Source organism: Sapajus apella, unplaced genomic scaffold (assembly GCF_009761245.1).
Source record: "Sapajus apella isolate SASKATOON/1434 unplaced genomic scaffold, GSC_monkey_1.0 scaffold28, whole genome shotgun sequence".
NCBI classification, from domain to species: domain Eukaryota; kingdom Metazoa; phylum Chordata; class Mammalia; order Primates; family Cebidae; genus Sapajus; species Sapajus apella.
Window position 1 is genome coordinate 16448262 of NW_022436968.1, and position 25038 is coordinate 16473299.

Here is a 25038-nt window from a genome sequence, read left to right on the forward strand (position 1 = left end):
TGTTGATCTTAATAATGTTACTACTACCATCATAATAAATGATGCTTTAATCATTGAGAATGTGTATTACTAATGTAAGTAGGATATATAACCTATGTTTAGCTTACCAATAATACCAATGACTGAGTTGTCACTCTGAAACATTTAAACTTACCAGCTGAAATTTCTCTGTCTCCTAAGAGAATATCTTTCAGTGTAAAAGGTGTTGAAGTAAATTTATATCTAGGAAACAGAAAGCATCGCTTCTTTTTTACCACCAGACTTAGAGGTTGATATTTGTCAGCTTCACTGAGGCTTGGAACAGGAACTAATCTCCCTCCATCTCCAACTTGCTTGACAAAGCTCTTGGTAGCAGCAGCAAACATATTAACATGAAAACGTCATCAACTGCAACCCCCAGATAAATTCATTTTCAAAGAGGAAAATCAGGCACAAAATTAAGCATTGCTTGTTTTTAAATATAATTATACACCTTATAAATACAAAGCTTGGTTTCACCAAGTAGTTTACCGCTGTATAATTCACTGCCTCTGCTCATGTGCTCAGGTAATGAATTATAGATCAACGGTGTAAAATGATATGCTAAGAGCATGTTTAATTTGGAATAGCAGGCTATAGCACTAAAATATACACAAAAAACTAATAACATAAAAATATGACCAAAGTCTATGATAAGGATCACAGTAGATAGTGATTTGCCACTGGCGGTGGACCAATTTTAAGGGAAGCATATAGCCCTGTGGGAAGCAATGCAATTTAGGCACTAGCAATAGTCCCGGATACCATCTATAGTGGACCTAATCCAAAGGGAATCCCTTCACAAGTCCACCACTGGAATTTTGGCAACACAAAAGTGCTGTTTTGAATCCTCATGGTACACAGTTCACTGAGCATTTCATTCACCTTCCATCTTATATGTTTACCAAACTGTGTTTAATATTAAATATGAATTCACAGACTATAAACAATTATATGCAGATCTTTATTTTAAACGCAAAGCCACATTACATATAAGTAACTATATAAACTATTACCTAGTGATTTCTTACTCTGAAGTTTGGCACACAGACTCTGTTTCTTTGAAATGGAGTCCTGCTGCATCTTTTTATTTCATCATTATTATCCCAGTTATTCAACTTTTAACAAGAGCAATTTAAAGTTTTGGCCTGTTTTTAAGTGATTTTGTAACTAAAAATGAATTTTACCCAAGTGCTGAAATGTTTTTCCATAGGTGTTATGCGTACGTTAATATATTTTGAAATAGTGACTGTGTAGCCCTTCCAATAAGATACCCATTAAAACAGTGATGGATAGTAATCTCTATTCATACATATATAGACGATAATGGAGAGGAAAAGAGAATAAGCTCTAATTAAAGCATCAAACGATATCATTTGATTAGATTCTGAACATCTTTCACTTGCTTTCAAACATCCAGAGCTCACATGCTAACAAAATAAGAAAGCACTTCTCTTTTTTTGAGACAAAGTCTCCCTCTGTCGCCCAGGCTGGAGTGCAGGGACGCGATCTCCGCTCATTGCAACATACGCCTCCCGTGTTTAAGCGATTCTCCTGCCTCAGCCTCCCAAGTAACTGGGATTACAGGTGCACACCACCACTCCCAACTAATTTTTGTATTCTTAGTAGAGACAGGGTTTCACCTTGTTGTCCAGGCTGGTTTCGAGCAAATGACCTCAAGCGATCCGCCCGCCTTGGCCTCCAAAAGTGCTGAGATTACAGGTGAGACACCGCGCCCGGCCATAAATCACTTTTAGTAACATCCTTTCGTATGAATAGCATTGTACAAAGCAATCTTCCAGAACACACGGTAAGCACAGGGGGGCATTTCTGCAAATGCCTAGCAAGCCCCTGGAGAAGAGACACAACATCTAATGGCCCACAAAAGGTGCTGCATCCCAGGCAAACGCCATAACACCACAGGACCTGAGAAAGGCCTTTGTTTACGCCTAACGTGTTTTGCTGGGATGCACTGACCAGCGTTCCATCCCGCGACGAAAACCCAGAAGACAGAGGAGCCCGCCTGTCGGGAGAGGAGGGGTCACTGGACGTCTCCGAATGTTCCTAAACACAGGGCTCGGGGACCCGGAGAGCCCACCGCAGCCCCCTGGGGCAGATATATCCCGGGTCTCAAGCTTCGGGACCGGGCCCGGGGAGTCTCCCTAGCAATTCCACCTTCGTTATTTTGAAATCGTTTTCCTAAAGTGACCCAGCCCCCAATCCGTCCTCCCCACAAAGGCTTAACTTCAGGCCTCAAACACCCTAGACCCACGCTGGACAATTCCTCTCTCCGGGCAAGAAACGGCCTCCTGCTAAGGACAAAAAACTGCGGCCTGGGGGCCAGTTACTGCGGGCTGGCCAGGGCCGGCAAGGGCGGACGCAGTGAAGCCACGGGAGCCTAAATGCCCGAGCCCAGGGGGGCGGAGCCGGGCGGGGAGGGGAAGGACCCTGGAGGGGACAGGGGCGGGTCTGGGCCGGGACAGTGGCCCAGAGCTGGGCAGCGAGGGGGCGTAGCCGGAGCTACGGCACCAAGGCTCCGCCCCCGCCCCGCCCGCCCCCTCGCCGGAGGAACGCAGGCAGTAGCAGGGGGAGCTAGAGGAGGCGGTGGCGCTAGAGCTCCTCCTGGGGACCCGGGGAGCAACCACGTTGCTCCGCACCGCTCTTCCTCCCGCCGCTGAGCCGTCCTTTCTCGCCATGTCCCAGAGCAGGCACCGCGCCGAGGCCCCGCCGCTGGAGCGCGAGGACAGCGGGACCTTCAGGTCAGCGTGCGGGTAGTCCGGGCCCCAGGGCCGGGAGCGTCGGGAGGCGGGGCCGGGGCTCGGGGATCCGGCCCTCCAGCAGCATTCTGGGTAAAGCCCCTGCCCGGCCGCCCAACCTCCGCGGCTGCGGGCGCTCGGCCCCGCCCTCTCGGCGGCGCGGGTTGGGGTCTGCGGCCGGGCCCCGCCCCTCTCTTGGCCCCCGGAGGTGCGCGGGGCTGGCGGAGGTGGTGCGCGGTCGCCGCGCCCGGGAACGGCTCCTGCGATTGTTCCTGAGGCTGCGGCGCTGCTGCCAGCCCTGTTCTGTTGAGAATCTCTTACCCGCATTCAAGTTCTTTCTCTAAAGACCTCGCTCACCCGCGCTTGCCCCAGCGGGGTGACTGTCGCAGCGGGGCCGGAAGACAGGTGCGCCCCAGCCTCGCCAGCTGTGGCCCTGGCCGCCGGGGAACTCCGCGCCTCCAGCGTCATCGTCGGTGGCGGTCAAAACTGGCCTCTGCACGCTTCTGCTTTAATCTCCAATTTGGCATGCAAAGCACACCTTTTTCTGGTTTTTGCAGTTTGGGGAAGATGATAACAGCTAAGCCAGGGAAAACACCGATTCAGGTATTACACGAATACGGCATGAAGACCAAGAACATCCCGGTTTATGAATGTGAAAGATCTGATGTGCAAATACACGTACCCACTTTCACCTTCAGAGTAACCGTTGGTGACATAACCTGCACAGGTCTGTATACACAGTTAACCTGTATGACCAAGTGGGTTGGCATTCAAGATTTGGTGTTGCTTTTCAGTTCAGAAAAGTGCTCTTTTTACCAGACAGCTGTAAGGAACAGGCTCTGAAACAGAGCTCTCATCTCAGGTCGCTAGGACTTCCCAGCCTCATCTGATTCTCTTCCTAATTAATTTTCTCTTCCCCAGATACCGAAGAAGCTCAGAAACTAAAAAGTTACCCAGCCATCCTGCACAGCTCCTCTCATACCCTAGAATCCTCCTAGGGTTCTTCTAAGAATTAGAGAAAAGCAGGAAAGGTTCGGAGCAGTCATAGCTGGGTCAGTAGGTACTGTGAAGTTCATAGCAGATGCCAGGAGGCATGACCTCAGAATTGTCATTTGCACCTTAGGTCCATTGTACCACCCTTGATTCTGTATCCAAGCAAAATGAGGAAGGGCAGAAGGAAGGTCCTCATATTGCATAATAACTTCTAGTTTTTTGAAACTGAACAGATATTTTGTATATTATCCACTTTTTACACAAGAAGATACAGGTTCAGAGTGATTATAAGTAACATGCCTATAGCAATGAAGTCACATAGCAATGAAGTTTCAAAGTTCATGCCTTCTTTTGGTCTGTGAGCTTGAGCAAAAGTTGCTCATTTGTAAATGTGGACATTATTTTTCTTATGTATCTATTTAATTGCAAACACAAAACGTTGGATGCTAAATTTAATTTGGAAGAATGCCAAGAAAAAAATTTAGTCGGAAGGCTCAAGTTCTACCATCTGGTAAATCTGAAGGCAGCATTTGTTTGTGTCCCTGGAAGTTTAGTGTCCTTTATTTTAATTGATGCCACTTTAAGAAAAGTTTAAAACTTTTTGTGTGAGACAGTTACATTGTAGGTACTGGCCGGAAGGGTCCGCATGGGAACCAGAGTCAACACTGCATTACTTCTTTAGCTAGTCTATTTCTAGATAATCGAGAAGAATTCAAGAAAAAGGAGGCTTTTTTCCCCTCAATGTGTTTTAGACCCCAAATTGACAGCCTATGGCAACTGTTCTGCTTATGCCCTCTTCTCACACTACCATGGCTTCCCGTGCAAGCTTATCTGCCTCCATGGCTTCCAATACTATCCAAAGGCTGATAATTCTGAAATATCTATCTTCATCCCAAGCCCAGTTACAGAACAGTGTATCTGTCTATGCTTGCTGAGCATCTTTGCTTGGATGACACAGAAGCCCCTCAAGCCTCTCATTGTCCCAAACTGAATTCATCTTTTCCCTCAGACCCATTCTCCCTGCATTTCCTTTCTCTGTAAAGGCTCCACAATCAACTTGTTCAGTAGAAATGTGGGTTTGTCTCCCTAACTACATCCCATCTCTCTCCCTGTTGTCCAGTCTGTCATTAAACTCCATCTCCTAAATATCCATTGCATCTATCTGCTTCTCTCTTCTGGCCATTGCTACTGCCTAGGCCACCGTCATCTCTCACTTGGATTGTAGCTGCAGTCTTGTAGCTGTATGTTGATCTTCTAGTGTCGTGATGTCTTTTTGTCACATGAGATCCAGTGTTCTTTTTTTTTGAGACAGGGTCTTGCTCTGTCACCCAGGCTGGAGTGTAGTGGTGTGATCATAGCTCACTGCAGCCTCAGTCTCCTGGACTAGAGCAAGCCTTCTGCCTCAGCCTCCTGAGTAGCTGGGACTGCAGGTGCACATCACCATGCCCAGCTAATGTTTCTGATTTTTAGTAGAGACAAGGTCTCACTGCATTGCCAGGCTGGTCTTGAACTCTTGGCATCAAGCAATCTTCCCACCTCAGCCTCTTAAAGTGTTGGGATTACAGGTGTGAGCCACCTCATCCAGCCCTAACAACCAGTGTACTTTCTAGCATTCAGATGTCTTCCTCGTCTCGAAATCCATTCAGTGATTTCCCTATAGCCCTCTGGATAAATACATGTTGTTGGATTGTTTGTTTGTTTGCTTCCCAGACAGAGTTTCGCTCTTACACTTAGGCTGGTAAGAAGTGGCACAATCTTGGCTCACTGCAACCTGCATCTCCCGGGTTCAGGCGATTCTCCTACCTCAGCCTCCCGAGTAGCTGGGATTACAGGCACGTACCACCTTGCCTGGCTGATTTTTGTGTTTTTAGTAGAGACGGGGTTTTGCCATGTTGCCCAGGCTGGTCTCTAACTCTTGACTTCAGGCATTCCACCCACCTCGACCCCCCAAGGTGTTAGGATTACAGGTGTGAGCGACCTGTAATGCACATTTCTCAACATGACTTACAGCGTTGCTTCTTACACTTTAAAAAAGTTCTTACACTTTAGCCAAAGCCAACTAGTTGGGAGTCTTGAGAACACTGTACTGTATGTTGCCTTTGAGCCTTTGCAGGTGCTCTTTTTCTCTACCTAGAATGCTCTTTCTAATCCCCCATCTCTCTTCACTTTATTAGCTGTTACTCATCGTTTAGGTCTCCATTTAGTTATCTCTTCCTTCATGAAACCTTTCTGAATTCTTACCAAGAGTAAGAGAGCTGCTGCTTTTATGTACTCTCCTACAGCCTGCACTTAGGCTTGTAACATATCCCATTCCATATTTCAGGTGTCTATTAACAGACAAAAATTCCACACTAGGCTGTTAGCTCTTGAGGGCAGGGACGCTGTATGCTATATCCCTAATACCTCTGTTAGCAGATAAATGTGTGGTTTCTGTATCTTCTCACATTTGAGGGCCACACTTGAAACTTATTCCATGAGGGTTTGAGAGTTTGAACTCAAAAGGAAAAAGATTTAATTTATGAATTTATCATTTGCCGTTGTGATCGCTTACTGAAATTAGACCTCAGTCTTATCCCTAGTCTCAACTTAGCTACCCATGTAGAAGATACAGATTGTCCAGAAGATACATAACAAGCTGTCACCTTATTTCATAAGTACCCAACATATAATCGTGACTGCTCAGCCTAGTAGAGCAGTTTGATACGTTATAGGACAGACTGTCAGAATAAAATTATGCACACTTTGCTATCCAATAATTTGGCTGTAAATGGTTCCTTTAAAATAAACTTCTTGCTGCAGAATAATTTCCCCTCCGGGAATAAAGGAAAAGTAAAACACCAAGTTGCATGTCTTCAGAAGTGTGGCACAGTCTACTTTATTACCATGTTATATAATAAACATATATAATGTAAAAATAAGGATTTTTATGTAGGTATGCATAGAATTAAATACACAGAACTTTAAAAATTGTGTTTTTTAAAATATTTTTCACATGGCAAATATTTTATTACAGTGTATAACTGCATGTAGTATGTTTTTATTACCAAGTATATGTATGTAAAATCTATAGTGACTTTGTGTTTTGAAAACATCTATGTAAGCTGCACATTTTTGTGGGAGATAAAGACTTCTTTTTTTATATCTTAATTCAGGTGAAGGTACAAGTAAGAAGCTGGCGAAACATAGAGCTGCAGAGGCTGCCATAAACATTTTGAAAGCCAATGCAAGTATTTGGTGAGCTAAATTTCTTTGTATTCAGCAGCTCAAAAATATCATGGCTGAGGTAAGATTAAAAATTTGAACATGCTCACAAAAGCAACAAGGTTAACAGCTAGCATCCTGCCTCTCAAATTCTATTTCCTTGTGAAAACTTATCCATTAAAGAAAACTTTATCCAGTCAAATCCAGCAATTAGCTATTAAACGAAGGTACTTATGAACTAGGGTTTACTGTTATTTTTTTAATGGGGGCAACAGTAGAAAATCAGAGTGTTTCTTGCATATATTAATATTAACATTCTTTGACTATTTCTACATTGAAGAAAACAAAGTGAGATGGAGAAAGATAACTAAAAGTACTCTTTAGGAATTCTAATTTTGAAAAAGCAGGCAGAGGTTTTCTTTTATTATATAATATATGCCAAAAGAAGAGAATATTAAGCAGGATATTAATTCTTGACATACCTTTCCAAAGTAAGATTTTTTTACTACTTTAGGTGTTTCTGGACAGAATATTGGTACTGGACATCTCACGTATCATAAAGTAGTGTCCTTTGGTTTCCACTGGGCACACCTGGGTGCGTGACGTGCTTTCAAGCTCTTCTCGTGCGTGCACTCACATATGCCTGAAGTACAAATCTGGTATAATTGCTCATAGCTGACAGTAGAGACCAGGGAATTTGAGATGGGTTTTTTATTCCTTAGTCATAGAAGGACTTTTGCTTTTGGATTAGAGGTGTAGTTAGGTGCTCAAGTAGTATTTCTATCTTTTTATAAGTCATTCTAAACCTTTTGGGTAGTCTCGAACTAATCAGTGACATAGCAACCCTCTGGATAAGCAGCTGCCCAAGATAAGCCTTGCATTTCACAAGATGATGCTTTATTATCTAGGGCCATGTATTATAATTGATCTATGCCAGCTTTTAAGACATACCAGGCCAGGCGGGGTGGCTCACGCCTATAATCTCAGCACTTTGGGAGGCGGAGGTGGGTGGATCACTTGAGGCCAGGAGTTTGAGACCATCAGCCTGGCCAACATGGCAAAACCCCATCTCTACTACAAGTACAAAAATTAGTCAGGCATGGTGGCAGGTGCCTGTAATCCCAGCTACTTGGGAGACTGAGGCAGCAGAGTCCCCTGAACCCAGGAGGTGGGGTTTGCAGTAAACTGAGATTGTGCCACTGCAGTCCAGCCTGGGTGGCAGAGCGAGACCTTTCTCAAAGAAAAACAAGGCCAGGCACATTGGCTTACACCTGTAATCCCAGCACTTTGGGAGGCCAAGGTGGGCAGATCACTTGAGTAAGGAGTTTTGAGTCCAGCCTGGCTAACGTGGTAATACCCTGTCTCTACTAAAAATGCAAAAAATTAGCTGAGCATGGTGGTGCGCACCTGTAATCCCAGCTACTTGGGAGGCTGAGACATGAGAATTGCTTGAACCCGGTAGGCAGAGATTGTGGTGAGCCGAAATTGGGCCACTGCACTCCCGCCTGGGCGATAGAGCAAAACTCTGTCTCCAAACAAGCAAGTAAAACAAAACGAAAAAAAAGACATGCCAAATGACATGGCAGGTATTGGGTTCTCCCCCACTAGTAATGGCCGTGCTGTTTCTGTACAGCCTGAAGGTGAACCCAAACCATTAAGTACATTTGTAGAAATGAGGTACGGAGTGTCTTTTCTGCATCTGGGCACTTCACTTTGTCAGCAGAAAAAGCTAACAAACTTTACTATATTTGTGCTTCTTGACAGATAAAATGGGAATTACTAAGCTGTAATCAGGCCTAAAGTGGCCTGACTTAATACAGAGACTTTCTCACTTCTCCATCACAATTATTTGGGTAGCTTCGGCATGCAGCATTGTAAGTGAATACTCATATCTCATCAGCCTATGTAAAGCTTGAAATTCTGGCAGTTGGAAAAAAAATCCTTGAGGAAGTGGCAATAACTAAACCTCATTTGTCATGGAAAAATGACTTTCCAGTTGCCTAGGTGGCAATAACCTTGGAATGCCGCTTATTCAATTTTAAGCACTGATCTGCCAAGGAACCAGTAATTTCAGACTCCCTAGAAGTGGTTGTTCTCTTTTTCCCTAATGATAATACCCACATGCTAAAACCAAATTTATCTAAGCCATCTATTTTATGCAGGATACCTGTAAATCTTAGAGAATTATCCCAGCACTAAGCAGCTGATAGTTCAAACAGATAGCTCTTCATAGTTCTCTGTATTAAAAAAACAATATAATCTGTATTATTCACATTGTCAGGCTAAATTTTCTGGATCATTGTTCATCTTCCATTTTTTGTATAGTTGTAACAAGAGTATTCTTTAAATATATTATGACATGCCTATTATGTACAAAACACCACAAAGCTTATGTAGGTAAGTGATACATAAGCCCTACCTCAGGGAGCTTATAGTCTGAAGAGGAGAGAGGTGAGGTGAAGGATGGACAAATTATATGTATTTGTAAGAGTATATAATTTATGGTAAAATAATTTCCTGGAGGAAAGATTAAACCATATGTTACAGTGTTTCAGAGAAGGGAGAGATTATAAACCATTGGGGTAAAAGGATAGGCTTCTTGAAGGAAGTGACATTTGAGATAGATCTTGGGTGATGGATAGATCAGATTCCCATAGAAGAGGTCTGAGAAAAGGGCATTCCATGTAGAAGGAATGACAAGTAAAAGACATAGGGAGTTAATTAGAAAACGCTTGTCATTTACTTCGTAATTTGGGGGAAATTACTTTGTTTTATAACACTTTTTAAAAATGTTTAGCTTTGCAGTTCCTGACCCCTTAATGCCTGACCCGTCCAAGCAACCAAAGAACCAGCTTAATCCTATTGGTTCATTACAGGTAGGTTGTACAGTTCTTTACCTACTGATAAAATATATAATAAATTTGTAATATCACAAGGGCTAACACAAGGAATTAATATTTTAAAGACAAGATAGTGATATATTTTGTTTTCCAATTTATGATCATTAGCTTTATAGAGCTAACTTGAAATTATTTTCCTATTTATGTTTTGGATTTTCTTTTATGTACAGTATTTGCCTTTGGCTTGTGGAATTCTCATTTAAGATCAACAGGCCCTCAGTGCACATGGGTAGAGTGTTTCATACTTTAAGAATAGTTCTTGCTACTCTTGTGAAAAATTCTACTTCTGTTGAGACAGAAGACTTTTTATAAAGAGCCTAAGTCAGTGAACCTAATTCAAGAAAAGGAAAGTAGGCTGCTTATTTGCTTATTCTAGTAAAAAAATATATTTATATCTACACACACACACACACACACACACACACACTCAGCTTTGAATTTCTATATGCAGATTATCCTGCTTGCAGATTATCCATGTGGTCTGTTAGACCATTCCCCTCCCCATTGTTCAGCCAGTCCATTGGTCTCCTTTTCCTGCACTACAAGCTTTTCTGTAGTTTTCCTCACCTTCTGTCCCCCACCTCATCCAGGTCTGTTGTTTGTTGTCCCTGCTCCCCATGTGTTCTTATTCAAATGCAGTAGTTGGCCAGCTATGGGTTTGGAAGTCTGTAGTCTGGAGGAGAGGGGCTTTAGGAACTGATGGCAGTGAAACCTGTAGATGTCTCCTCTGGTGTGCCCAAAGAGGGTGGTAGTAGCCTGTTTTTCTAGTTGAAGTGATATCAGCTCACTGTAGTTTAATGGAAGAACACCATTTATAGCTCACGACTGCTTCAGTTTTGGTATTGGGATATAAAGATATAAAATGAGGAAAATGTCTGAGAAATAGAGTGTCTTCCCTTTTTCCATTGCAGAAAATCACTATTCTTTTCAACATATGCATAGAAATTGGATCAAAATTATGAAAATATTTATGTGATTGAGCCATTGCATAGTTAAAATTACTATTAAAGCATCATCTTGATTTTATAGGAATTGGCTATTCATCATGGCTGGAGACTTCCTGAATATACTCTTTCCCAGGAGGGAGGACCTGCTCATAAGAGAGAATATACCACAATTTGCAGGCTAGAATCATTTATGGAAACTGGTACTTACTTCTTAAAATTAAAGACATTTGAAATATTTTCAGATAATGAATAACCATAGAAATTTCTGTTGTAATGTTTTCAAATATTTCTGTGCAGAAAAAATTGATACACTCCTCCTTTATTGTCTCTGACTTTCTGAGGTTGAACTTAAATATAAGTATTTGGCTTAAGATACTTAGACTTCTTAATTTGATATTTTTAAAAATCATAGATTATTAATAGAAAGACAGACTGTCGGCTCTGTACTTTAAACAGTCTTCATTGATAAATTAGTAACTTAAAAAAAAAAAAACAAACTCATTTTGGAGAAAAAGCCATAATAAATCTCTGGATTTTAACAGCTATTCTAGAAAATAGGAGGACTAGAGGAAGATTACACTTGAAAATGAGATGATTAATAAGAGACTAGATGGCAAATAATTGCAGTGAGATAAAAATGAAAATTATCTTTTTTAATTACAGCAACTCCTATGTTATAAAGGACATAAACTATAAGAAAAACTGTCACTTTAAAAAGTACGAGTGGCCGGGCGCAGTGGCTAATGCCTGTAACCCCAGCACTTTGGGAGATTGAGTCAGGCAGATATGAGGTCAAAAGATCGAGACCATCCTGGCCAACATGGTGGAACCCCATCTGTACTAAAAATACAAAAATTAGCTGGACATGGTGACACACGCCTATAGTCGCAGCTACTCAGGAGGCTGAGGCAGGAGAATTGTTTAAACCTGGGAGGAGGTGGTTTCAGGGAGCCAAGATCATGCCACTTCACTCCAGCCTGGTGACAGAGCGCTACTCCATCTCAAAAAAAAAAAAAAAAAAAAAATGTACTAGTGAGAATTCCTGTTAACTTCTCTGGCATGTTTTTGTCATTTTTTAAAGTGGCTTAAAATGGGATTTTTACCTTAGCCAGATAATAGTTCCAAGTAATAAGCAACTGTTGGCCTTTGGGAGGTAGCGTATGCCAGTACAGAATGCAGTGGGCCAAAAGCAGGAACCTCAGCTTCCATCATTGCAGTCCTTGATTTGCAAGGTTAAGCAAATTACTTAATCTCTCTGGACCTCAGTTTTTTAATCTATAAAACAAAAACATGGAGGTAGATAGTTATGATATCTTTCAACTCCAGCATCTCCTGTGCCTTTCTTATTCCTGTTAAAAGGAATTCCACATAATTGTCAGTTTAGAGAAGATCGCAAGCAGGAAATAGACATTGAGAGAGAGAGGAGTTACAATTCAGATGTATTTTAATAAATCTGAATAATCGGTCAGAATTAAACCAAATATGGTTCAGTAATGCTAGACATAGGAAAATACAACTATTACAGAAAAACTTAAATGCCTTCAAAAGTGTAAGAATTAGTAGCTATACAGGCCAGGCATGGTGGCTCATGCCTACAATCCCAGCACTTTGGGAGGCTGAGGCAGACAGATCACCTGAGGTCAGGAGTCGAGACCAGCCTGGCCAACGTGGCAAAACCCTGTTTCTACTAAAAATACAAACAATTAGCTGGGCATGGTGGTGGGTATCAGTAAGCTACTTGGGCGGCTGAGGCAGCAGAATTGCTTGAATCAAGGAGGCGGAGGTTACAGTGAGCCAGGATTGCTCCACTGCGCTCCAGCATGGGCAACAGAGCGAAACTTCATCTCAAGAAAAAAATAATAGCTCTACAAACAAAATAGCAAAACAAAGATATCATGTCAGTAAGAAAATGGTCTAGCATACAATAAAAACCATGAGATTCTCTGATTAAACACAATACTTTATACATTTGATCATCCTCTGTGGACACTAATTTCTTTTCTAAATCTACCATTTCTTTTTCTCTGTTCAGGAAAGGGGGCATCAAAAAAGCAAGCCAAAAGGAATGCTGCTGAGAAATTTCTTGCCAAATTTAGTAATATTTCTCCAGAGAACCACATTTCTTTGGTAAGTAATGTCGACAGCTATGATGTTAATATCATTAAGCATTTCTCGCTGTAGGAAACTTTCCTTGATTTCTTATTGTATAGATACTTCATAGTTGTGATTTTTAGAAATCTCTTCATTGTTCAGTTATATATTACACCATTTTTAGCTGCTTCCTGTTTGTGAGTCAGGATCACAGAGGTAATTAGGTAAGAGAGCTTGGGAGACACAAATTCAGAATAATAGGACAGGATCTAAAGATGATAGGCCAGTAGTGCCATTTTTGCCTTCAGAGTAACAGCACATTTCCATCCCTTTGTTTGTTCATTCATTCACTCAGCAAACCTTTAGTGAGCTCATTATATATTGTTGTTAGTGCATGTATTTTTTAACCATGTAAATAGTGTTTTTAATTTATTTAAAATCAATATTTTAAAGTTTCTGTAATGTAAATTTTTATTTGGTAAATCTAACAATTAGTTCTATATCATGCCATCTCTAGAATCTTTTGGAAATTGCCTTCCCTCTGTCGTGCTCATTAATCAAATAAGATTAAGAGTAGTACCCCTGGTAGGCGCAGTGGCTCAAATCAATAATCCCAGTACTTCAGGAAGCTGAGGCGGGCAGATTGCCTGAGCTCAGGAGTTCACAACCAGCCTGGGCAACCCAGTGAAACCCTGTCTCTACTAAAAAAATACAAAAAATTAGCCAGGCTTGGTGGCATGCACCTATAGTCCCAGCTACTCTGGAGGCTGAGGCAAGAGAATTGCTGGAACCCTGGAGGCAGAGGCTGTAGGAAGCCAAGATTGCACCACTGCACTCCAGCCTGTGGGACAGAGTGAGACTCTATACAAAAAAAAAAAAAAAAGTAGTAGTTCTACTTACTTTGGAAAGTAGTTGTTTTATTAATGGCATGTGAAAGCAATTTGAGAACCATAAACTTACGGAAATATAAGGAATTCTAAGGACAGAGATGAAAAGGGAAGGATATAGGGGAGAATAAAGAAAAGAGGAAAAGCAGAAAGAAAAAGGAAAAAATACTCAGTGGAGTTCTAGGATAGAAGTCTGATAAGAACTTTTGGCCATCCTGCCATTTATTTGAATGACTTGTTCCTCAAACCCAACTTGCACATTTCATGTTTTTTTTTTTTTTTTACATTTTGTTTGTTTGTTTTCTGCTTTATAGCTGTCAGTTACAGTGATTGGTATTTAATTTAAAAAAGATATGAAAATTGTTTAATATTTTAATCTGCAAATTGCTCCATTAGGCAGATTTAATTATTTGTGCATTAATGCTCCCAAATATCTTGTATCTCTTAATGTGACCATCAGAAAATTTGTACTGAACAAAAATAGTTTCAGTATATTATTGCAAGTGCTTCTTATATATTGTAATATTTGTAAATGTGTGCTTTTTAATGTTGTCTAACATATTAAATGTGAGTGCTTAGTGAGTACTTTTAATTATACTGGTACTGTTGTTGGAACCCAGTCCTAGCTAAGAGTCTAAATCTTCATCTCTGTTTTTCAGACAAATGTAGTAGGACATTCTTTAGGATGCACTTGGCATTCCTTGAGGAATTCTCCTGGTGAAAAGATCAACTTACTGAAAAGAAGTCTCCTTAGTATTCCAAATACAGATTACATCCAGCTGCTTAGTGAAATTGCTAAGGAACAAGGTTTTAATATAACATATTTGGATATAGGTATGATTTTGTTTTTCTTTGGCTTTCCCAAGACATGTTTATTTAAACATGTGTTTGAGAAACAAAAATTTATTATAATGTATTTTATTGATCAGGGATTCTAAGTATATATAATTACTAGGCCAGTAATATATATAATTTATATGTCCCATTCTTGTGGATAATAATAATAGCTAACATCTATACAGTTATAATAGCAAAGATAGAATTTTACTATGTGCCGGGCACTGTTCTAAGGAGATCACATGTATCTATTACTGAATCCTCAGACTAACTCTATGAAGCAAGTTCTCTTATCCTTATTTATAAGTGAAGAAAGAAAGGCACAGAAAGGTTGAGAAGCTTGCCAAAGATCACATAGCTAGTCAGTAGTAGAGCAAGATTAGGGGGAGAGTCCCCGCAGATACCCTGGCTGTTAAACTAGCCCGGATGGGCTGCTGGGCAAATGAAAAGGCACCCAGATTTCTAGCACAAGTACCAACTTTCTGGTGCCCAGACCTTTTCTCTCTACTTTGTCACTGTATGCTGATTCTGGGAGGTAAATGGAGACAAGTCAATTTATAGTTTAGTCCCATCCTAGCCATCATCATCTGTATTTTCTCTAGCCCTTAATCATTTGGATAGACAAATATGGACAGAGGGAAAAGCAAGTCAGTATGGATTTTCTTTTAATTCAGTGTTTGGTATCTTTATTTATTTTAATTTTTTTTGAGACAGACTCTTGCTCTGTTGCCCAGGCTGGAGTGCAGTTGCACAATCTCGGCTCACTGCAACCTCTGCCTCCTGGGTTCAAGCAATTCTCCTGCTCCCAAGTAGCTTGGATTGCAGGCACCTACCACCACATCTGGCTAATTTTTGTATTTTTCCCCCCAAGATGGAGTCTTGCTCTGTTGCCCAGGCCAGAGTGGACTGGCATGATCTCAGCTCATTGCAACCTCTCCCTCCCAGGTTCAAGAAATTCTCCTGCCTCAGCCTCCCAAGTAGCTGGGACTACAGGCATGTACCACCACACCCAACTAATTTTTGTATTTTTAGTAGAGACAGTTTCACCATGTTAGCCAGGCTTGTCTAGAACTCCTGACCTCATGATCCGCCCACCTCAGCCTCCCAAAAGTAATTTTTTCCTTTTAGTAGAGACGGGGTTTCACAATGTTGGCCAGGCTGATCTTGAACTCCTGACCTCAAGTGATCCGCCCACGTCGGCCTCCCAAAGTGCTGGATTACAGGTGTAAGCCACCATGCCTGGCCAAGGTGTCTTGATTTAACATCAGTATAATGTGTGAGAAATTTTATATCCCTATCCAACCACAGTGAGATGTGGGGACCTTGCTTGTCAGGGCCCCCTGGTCCTGGGAAAGTAGGGCATTTAGGGCTCAAAGAACTTCTGATAATCTCTGCTACTTTGGGATTGAAGGATGGGTCAAGTGCATTGTCTTAGTAAACCAAGAATGATGTAAAAGTCAGTGCAGACAGATGGTTAGAAAAGGTGGCTGATGAAAAATTAGCTGGGCATGGCGGTACATACCTATAGTACGGGCTATGAGGAAGTCTGAGGTAGAAATGATCACTCGAGGCCCTGAGGTTGAGGCAGCAGTGAGCCATGATCATGCCACTGCTCTCCAGCCTGGGTGACAGAGTGAGACCTTGTTTCAAAAAAAAAAAAGAACGAAAAGAGACCAAGTATGGTGGCTCACGCCTGTAATCCTAGCACTTTGGGAGGCCAAGGTGGTCAGAAGTTTGAGACCAGCCTGACTAACATGGTGAAACCCCATCTCTACTAAAAATACAAAACTTAGCTAGGCATGCTGGCATGCACCTGTAATCCCAGCTACCTAGGAGGCTTAGGGGGGAGAACAGCTTGAACCCAGGAGTCGGAGGTTGCAGTAAACCGAGATCACGCCACTGCACTCCATCCTGGCAACAGAGTGAAACTCCATCTCAAAAAGAAAGAAAGAAAGAAAAGGTCGCTGATGAGAGACCATTCATCCAATAAATATTTATTAGTGTCTACAATCTGTTGAAGGTTTAGAATACAGAGATGAACGAGCCATGTCATGAATAGGACTAGGAAGGATACAGAATCTAGGGAAAAAAGGAAACCTGAAATAAATTTTTAGATTATGAATTAATGATGCCTTTGAAACATTTCTTCCCACTTTTGAGAACCAAATAGTTCTTACAAATATGGAAAGCAGTCTAAATGCCACAGTCTGTTAATTTGGCTAGTTTCCATGCAGCTACCTTCAAAAGAACCTAGATATTCTCCAAAGGAGAGACACAAATGGTCTGGGCACAATGGCTCACACCTGTAATCCCAGCCCTTTGGGAGACTGGGCCTGAGGATCACTCGAACCCAGGAGTTTGAGACCAGCCTGGACAACATAGCAAGATCCTGTCTCAGAGTTTTAAAATAAAATAAAAATGTACAAATGACCAAAAAACACATGAAAAGATGCTCAAGATCATTACTCAATAGAGAAATGCAAATCAAAACCATAAGGTACCAATTCATATCCACTAGGATGGCTATAATTAAGGAAAAAAAATAGCAAGTGTTGGTGAGGTTGTAGAGAAATTGGAACCTTATACATTGTTTATGATAATATAAAACAGTTCAGCCTCCATGCAAAAAGCTTCTCAGTTCCTCAAATGAATTGCCATGTGATCCATCAACTCCACTACTTAGGAGTATAAATCAAAAACTGGTGTTTAAACAAATGCCTCTACACGCAGACATCTGTATATTCATAGCAGCACTATTCACAAAAGCCAAAAGGTGGAAACAGCCCAAAACGTCCATCAGTGAATGAGTGAGTGGATAAACAAATTGCGGACTGTCCTTCCAATGAAATATTATTCAGCCGTAAAAAGAAATTAAGTTCTGATATATGCTACAACATGGATGAACGTCAAGCAGGGGCTGGAGGGTCGAGAGAATGAGTAACTGCTAAATGTGAATGAGGTTCCGCTTGGGGTGATGAAAATGTTTTGGAACTAGATAGAGATGGTGGTTGCGCACATTGCAAATAGGAAATATCGCCGAAGTGCTTACTTTAAAATGATTAATTTTCTAAAAAAAATAAAAGAACCTAGATACTAGAACTAGAAAGCCTTTTCACTCATTAAATAATCCCATTGTATCTGGATATTTTCCACTACATGGAATATCAAAATTAACATTTTTATTATGCCAACTTTAAATCATACCACACATGTTTCTACTTCTTCCCTCTGGCCCTCATTTCAGTCATCTTTAGTAAAAGTGACTCAACAGTTGATGGGAAGAACATTTGTTTCCTGGGTCAGGTATTGTTTTTAAAACACTATGACCCATTTACAGTATAAATAAAGAACTACACTCTGCACAGACGTAAAACCTAACAAACAACATGAATGGACAACTCCATAAATACATACAATTATTATGCATCAATTAAACTTTTTTTTTCTAATAGAAGACACAGGGGAGGCACAGGGAAGGTTTTGCCTTGACCCAAGTTATTCCTGGTTCAAATGCCTCCTGAAAATGACTTCCTAGTGGAAAATACAGTCTCTTCAGTCCTCTAGCACATGGTTCTTTGTCTTTTGAGAAAGTTACTGTGGTTCAGTAATTTCCAAACACTGTTCAACTAACCATATTAGAATTGCCTTGGGAGCCTTTTTTCTTTTTTAAATGTAGGAATCAGCCATCCCCAACCCTATATTTGATTGAGTGAGCTAGAGTGTAGCTTAAATATCTGTATTTCTTTAAAGTTGTCAGATGATTATGAAGTATAGTATGTTTGAAAACTGCTACGGCTGAGCAGTTGTGGTTTTTTGTTTGTACAAGCAAAACAAAGATTACAAGTGGATGCTTAAAAAGAAAGTAAGAATTGTTTTTACAAAGGGATCTACTTTTTATACATATTTGACATTAACTATCGTGTTTGAATGTGTCATTACAGAAGAACTGAGCGCCAACGGACAGTATCAGTGTCTTGCTGAACTGTCCACCAGCCCCATCACAGTCTGTCACGGCTCCGGTATCTCCTGTGGCAATGCACAGAGTGACGCAGCTCACAATGCTTTGCAGTATTTAAAGATAATAGCAGAAAGAAAGTAAACTTGGAGCAACTTAAAAAATCCTTCAGTAGCACATAAAAAGTTACCCTCTCGCCTCGTCCCAAGTAAAAACTTTTACCATAGTGTTTGAGTTTATGTCTTGTTTCTAAATCTTTCCATAGATTCCATCAATACTCCAGATTTAATTCTGTCCTCGTAGTTGTTATTAAGCTCTTTTTAACGGCTTCAACTTTGTATTGGTATATTGTATTTATAAACTTTGTACCACAAGACAGAGTGTAGCACCCATTTTACAGTGCCATGCACATCAGAGAAAAAAAACTGCATGTTTGTATTTGATGATGATGATGAAATAAAAATGCTAGCAACAGCCTTTCTTACTGGTGCTTAAGCCCTTCTTTGCACAAAGCTTTGTAAAGGGAATTCAGAGGAAGCCCTTTAGAATTGGAGTTTTGAGGGACAGCACTCACAGGCCTTTATTAAGTATGAGTGTTAAATTTCAGGGAACACGATTAGTCTGCTGTGTATTTGAGTTCATGTAACAAACAGCGGTTATGATGGGATTCTACTCATTTTATTAAAAAGCTACTGACTTGACTGTCGCCCTGTTCTTGTTAGCCATTGTTATGAATAACATTTTAATGTTGATATTCTGTTATTTACATAGCTCTAATTTACTTCTGAAAGTCAAAGGTGAAAATAAAAATCAATGGTCTAAGCAAAATTTACAAACATGCATATAATGGGTTACTTCCTTACTTTTTCTAAGCCTATGCAACTTGTATTTTTCTTTGACACAACCATACACAGATGAATTATCAGTTTAAAAAGCATTTGGCCAGGCACAGTGGCCCATGCCTATAATCCTAACTCTTTGGAAGGCCAAGGTGGAAAGATCCCTTGAAACCAAAAGTTTGAGACCAGCCTGGGCAACATAGTGAGACCCCATCAAAAAATCAGTCAGGTGTGGTAGCACACTTTTACTTCCAGCTACTTAGGAGGCTGAGGTGGGAGGATTGCTTGGGCCCAGAAGATCAAGGCTGCAGTGAGCCAGGATCACACCATTGCACTCCAGCCTGGGTGACAGAGTGAGACCCTGTCTCAAAAAAAAAAAAAAAAAACATTAGTAGAATTACCCAAAAAACCTTCCCAGCTTACTCAGTTGCAAAAATGTTCTAAAAGGAAGAGTGGTTAAAAGGTTAGGAAATAAGTCTAATGAACAGATTTTAATTTTACCTTTTGTGTTTCCATATATCCTCTTGTAACATCTCAAGTCTTCCCACCTGTCAGTACCAGCTCGTGCTAGCTTTCTAAGTTAGGTGGACATCTCAGCCCTGTTTGGAGATCAGAGAAAGCTTCATAGAGGAAATTTGAATGAAGGTAGATCTAATGTATTCATACAGAAGGAAGTATATAGAAGGTATTTTTGCCTGTAAAGAAATCATATCTGGAATTCTTTGAGAACAAAACTACAAAATAAAGGAAAACCAGTACATGTAACTTATTTTAAATTCTAAAGAGCACTTACCATAGCTCCATATTCTAAGCTCCATTTGTCAAACCATAGAAACTTAGGTACTTTTTTTGACAAGGTTAAGGAATAGACTTAAAAGACTGGAAACAAAGCTAGGGACAATAGAATCTTGTGACTTTTTAAAGATTGAACCAAGGTTTTAGTAAATGGTCTTGAATACAGGGGGCAAAATGAACTCTCTAGAGATGACACTGGACCCTTCTGCATAGTGAAATGCTGACTTGGATAAACTGGGGGAAGATTTCATAAGGCAGTGGAAGAAAAGGATAATACCACTTGGTTGTACACAGTCCATATGTATTGATAAAATGAGGTCTCAGGATAAGGTGCCCAGAAGATAAACTTGGTGCTGCCTCTGCTTTTCCTGCTTCTGGCTCTGGAGGAACGTGCATTCTTACAGACACTTTTCAAATGTCACCTCTCAGATTGTCCGGATTTTCTAGGGAGTTAGGGATTTTCTTGGACCATCAGGTGTATTCTTTTAACACCATTTTGTTTAGCCCTCTGTTAAAGCTCTTAACCAATATAATTAGTCAAACAGCTGCTGATATGCTACTGGGCTTGTATAGAGATACAGCACCTGACAAAGGGATGCCAAGTGGCCACGCAGCCAAGACCACTGATCATGAGCTGGGTTCTATACATGCAGAACACAAACATAGGCAGAGGGCACAGTATACTGCATTAGCAAGCAGCCTAGACTCCATGTCATCTGCCACTGTTGCACCGGTGTTTCTCCCTTGGCTTATATCTATTGTCACTGATCCCATATGACCAGTTGATGAAAGAGGAAAATGCATGAACTTGACTCACACATGTTTATATTTTGGCAAACTGAAAATAGATGGTGTCTGTATTACTCTGTCAGGGGTGGCCTTGAAAGTCAAAGGTAAGGAAAAATCCTCCCAAAGGGCAGAACTTGGCAGTATACTTTGCCATCCATTTGTGGAGAAGGGGGCTCAGGGTTAGCATATACACGGGCAGTGGCAACTGGCTTGGCCATGAGATCAGGGGCCCGAAAATGGACCAAATTACTGGGAACGAAGAGATTTGAGATAAAAATGGTGGATGGGCACATGAGAGTGGGCACGAAGTGTTAGGAGCTTTGTACTGCACTTGATCTATACCACAAAGTGTCCATAATAGAAAAGGCCCTGAACAAGTCAATAACAGGTTATAACATCCAGTATCTGGCATTGGAATAACTAACTACTGTGGCAGGATTGGAGGCTATGTAACAGACCTAACAGGATGGGCTTCTATACACTGAGGCTGATCTAGTTATACTCACTGCTGAATTTTCGGCCTACTAACAACAGAAACCAATCTGCAATGCTGAGTGCCTATTCCTCAAGAAGACCAATCAGTCACTTGGTGGCAAGCTGACTTACAATAATGATCCTAGCTTACAATAATGATCCTAGCAAGAGGCAGTGACTCATTTTGACAGGAATAGACACAAACTGTAGATGATTCTCCTTTTCTATCTGCAGGGCATCAGCCAGCATCACTGAGGTCTTTCAGAGTGCTTGAATTACCTCATGGGACCTGTTTTATAGCAAAGGAGGAAAGAGAGTGGGCAAATGACCACAGCCTCTGCTTGTCATATTACAAGCTGCTTCACGCAAACCTCTACCCTGATAGAATGATTAAATAGCTTGTTGAAGGCATACTTAACACAAATACCATCCTTTAAAATGAAGTGTACACTTTAATGGTCTTTATATAGGGCTGTGTTCTCAACAGGTAGAATATATGAGTCCAAGAATCAAGGGGTAGAAGCAGGAATGGCCCTGTTTACTATCATTCCCAGTGATTCTCTTGGGGGAAATTGTGCTTCCTGGCACCACAACACTGGGTCCTGTCATTTAGAGGTCCTGCTAAAGGTAAAACAACTCCACCAGCAGATGTAGTTTATGGTTCAGTGAGACCCAAGAAGAGACTCATCAGTCTCATTGAATAAGCTACATCTGCTGGCTAGGTAGTTCAGGTTCCTTGTACCAAGAAAGTAGCAGGCAAAAAGAGAAGTCATGTCCTGGCAGATATAATGGATCTGATCATAAAGAGGAGGTAGAACCACAGTTACACAGTTGGAGGAAGGAGGAAAATGTTGGTACTCAAGCAGTGCACTTACGCACCTCTTGCTATGCTCTTGCCCAATTTTGATTGTAAATGGACAAGTATAGTAGCCATTATCAGCCTAAAATGATTATAGGGACCAGGGACTCTGAGCCTCTAAGGATCAAGGGCTGAGTTTTATCACCAGGTAAGTCACTGAGACTAGCTGAGAGTGCCACTGCATCCAAAGTCACCACCATCTTTGGGTTGCCTGCATCCAATGACTGGGCAACAAAGTCCTGACCTTCTTGTTCCAATTTGGGACACCGAAAGGGCCAACCAGCTTCAAAGTTTCCCATGGGATCAGCTGAGAACACTGTTGAGGCTGTATCACAGTGCAAGTCCTCCTTCCACCCAATCCCGATTTCTTCCCATTCCTTCCATGGATGATGATCACAAAGCATTCCCTAATAAACCTGCTGCCCATTGTCTCCTGAGTCTGCTCCCTGAGAGTCCCACCTGAGACATGGAGTTATAGCTTAGAGAGAAAAGGAAATAAGAATATCATATAAATCACATAAGATTATAAAATTACAAGTCTGCATTGGAGATACTCTGAAATCTCTTCAGATCATATATCTTTTGCCTTTTATTAGAATTTCTAGAGATAGGACAAATTGTGAGTTTGTAGCCAGTTTTTTCTTTGCTGTTATTTTTGGCAGGGTTGCTATGTTTTTAATATGGCTGGTTTGTCCCTTCTCCTGCAAATCTTATTGAAATTTGATTCCCAGTGTGGTGGTGTTGGAAGGTGGGGCCCAGTGGAAGGTGTTTGGATCATGGGGGTGGGTCCCTTATGAATAGATTAATGCCTTCCCTTAAGGAAGAGTAAGTTCTCTATTAAATCCCAAAAGAGCTGGTTGTTAAAAACAGCCTGGCACCTCTCTCCCACCCCTGCTTCCTCTCTTGCATGTGAAGCTGATGACACACCAGCTTCCATGAGTGGAAGCAGCCTGAGGCCCTCACCAGATGCAAAAGCCCAACCTTGAACTTTCCAGCTATCGAAAATTAGGAGCCAAATAATCTTTTTTCTTTATAAATGACCCAGTCTCAGGTATTCCTTTATAGCAACACTAAACAAACTAAGACAAGGTTTCTATGGATGGTATGTGTGTGTGTGCTGCAACAACAAAAAATATTTGCATTTTCAAAAGATTTCATGTCCAAAACAATATGTAGGAAATGAAATAGAAATTATGCTAATTTGAGGACAAAGTCCACTGTGAGTAATGCTGCATCTAGAATAACACTGCATCTCAAGATCCAAAGAAGTTAAAAAACATGAAAGAGCCCACATTGCAATATGAGTTCTAAAAAGGATAGTTTCATGAAAGTTTCAGAGTATTAGAACTAAGCAGCGGCTCTTACTACATTGAAAAAATGAATTTCTTTTAATGCATTAAATTACAGCTTTACCTGAAAAAAATTGTAAACTTGTGGAAATTACTGAAGATGTGGCCTACTCAGAACATTTTACAAGCTTAACAACATGTTCAGAATTACTAGCTTGACAATATATTCAGACAGCAGATCATGATGGCTTTCTGCCGCAAATACAGCTGATACCAAAAAGGGGAAGATAACAATAAGCCAAGTCTTACATTTCTTGTATTTATCATTTTCTGATTTCCTTAGTAATTTTTTTAGGTTGAGACTTATCAAAAAAGGCCATCTGTGGAAAACAGTGTATAATGAAGATCTGATAGCTATTCAGTCAATTTGAACATTAGATAGGGCAAAGTAGATGGATCAGAATATGTGGGGTGTTCTGCTTCACTGCTTGGGCTGGGGCAAGAGGGAACATTGTGGAGAGAAGACCTGAATAAGCTGGTTTTTCTTTTTGTGCTAATCTGAGTGAGTGGATAGCTGCCACATGGTTACGGCATTTTGTGCTAATAGATACAGTAGAGGTTTGTAAATTATTTACATACCTCTCTCAAAAAAAGAGGCAGAAGACAGAGGCAAACTGTTTTCAAGTATATGAGCTAAAACCAAAGAAAGGCTTGGATTCACAGGTGTCTCCAGTTATAATTTTTTAAAATAAGATGAACAACTGGAGCTCATTTAGATGGCAGATTAAGAATTAAATAGTATAGTAAATGCTGGGTTCTATTACAAATATTTACATTTTTATTTATGGGCTTGTGCTTTCATTCGAGTGCAATCTCCATTATGGCCAGATGGGTGTGTTACTGCCCAAGATTTATTTGAAATTCAGAAATTGATAGTACTTATGCCTGACTGGTTGGTTTATTTTATTCATTTTACTTTATATTTCTAGTTAAGAAAGGTAAGTTTTCATGGCAAAAGAAAGAAGGCTAAAAATTTAATATTTTATTCATGCATTTAACAAAGGACTTAAGCAAATGCTTTGTTTTTATTTGCTAATAGGACAGTAATAAAAATTAGCGTTAATAAAGAATATCAACTCACGTGATGGTGCTTATGTCCTATGAATCATTTTTTGCTTTGAAACACTGGGAACAAATTCATACTGAGCTTTAGAATTTTAAAGAATAGGCCGGGCGCAGTGGCTCAAGCCTGTAATCCCAGCACTTTGGGAGGCCGAGGCGGGTGGATCACAAGGTCAAGAGATCAAGACCATCCTGGTCAACATGGTGAAACCCCATCTCTACTAAAAATACAAAAAATTAGCTGGGATTACAGGCACGCGCCACCATGCCCAGCTAATTTTTTGTA

At 40.7% G+C, this 25038-nt stretch overlaps 2 protein-coding genes across 8 annotated transcripts in view; one reads left to right on the top strand and one right to left on the bottom strand.

Moving 5' to 3' along the window:
* The window catches only part of PJVK (pejvakin), a 37496-nt gene that overhangs the window by 6905 nt on the left and 5553 nt on the right, over positions 1-25038 (bottom strand). The window contains exon 1 of one of the 6 annotated variants that reach the window (XM_032293082.1): positions 1902-1978. The exons of 1 other annotated variant lie outside the window; for it this stretch is intronic. Coding sequence is in view for 4 of the 5 variants with exons in the window: in XM_032293078.1 (XP_032148969.1) it covers positions 155-365 (211 nt within the window). In the remaining variant the exon portion in view is untranslated. 4 more of the 6 variants (XM_032293080.1, XM_032293078.1, XM_032293077.1 and 1 more) reach the window with 4 other exon arrangements.
* PRKRA (protein activator of interferon induced protein kinase EIF2AK2) lies at positions 2513-19421 on the top strand. Of its 2 annotated transcripts, XM_032293085.1 has the most exons (9): positions 2567-2777; positions 3332-3501; positions 6920-7001; positions 8733-8842; positions 9766-9844; positions 10898-11015; positions 12848-12942; positions 14453-14627; positions 18572-19421. In XM_032293085.1, the coding sequence occupies exons 5-9, from the start codon at positions 9788-9790 to the stop codon at positions 18727-18729; spliced, it is 603 nt and encodes a 200-aa protein (XP_032148976.1). In that variant the 5' UTR covers positions 2567-2777; positions 3332-3501; positions 6920-7001; positions 8733-8842; positions 9766-9787; the 3' UTR covers positions 18730-19421. The 2 variants fall into 2 exon arrangements, with proteins under 2 accessions (XP_032148975.1, XP_032148976.1); XM_032293084.1 differs by lacking the exon at positions 8733-8842 and having other exon boundaries at positions 2513-2777.

What these genes read in the sequence shown, in the direction of transcription:
- PRKRA (XM_032293084.1), top strand. Translation starts at nt 2,713, where the DNA reads ATGTCCCAGAGCAGGCACCGCGCCGAGGCCCCGCCGCTGGAGCGCGAG. An exon ending in ATCCTATTGGTTCATTACAG is followed by an intron (nt 9,845 to 10,897) that starts GTAGGTTGTACA and finishes TTGATTTTATAG; the next exon opens with GAATTGGCTATTCATCATGG. An exon ending in TATAACATATTTGGATATAG is followed by an intron (nt 14,628 to 18,571) that starts GTATGATTTTGT and finishes GTGTCATTACAG; the next exon opens with AAGAACTGAGCGCCAACGGA.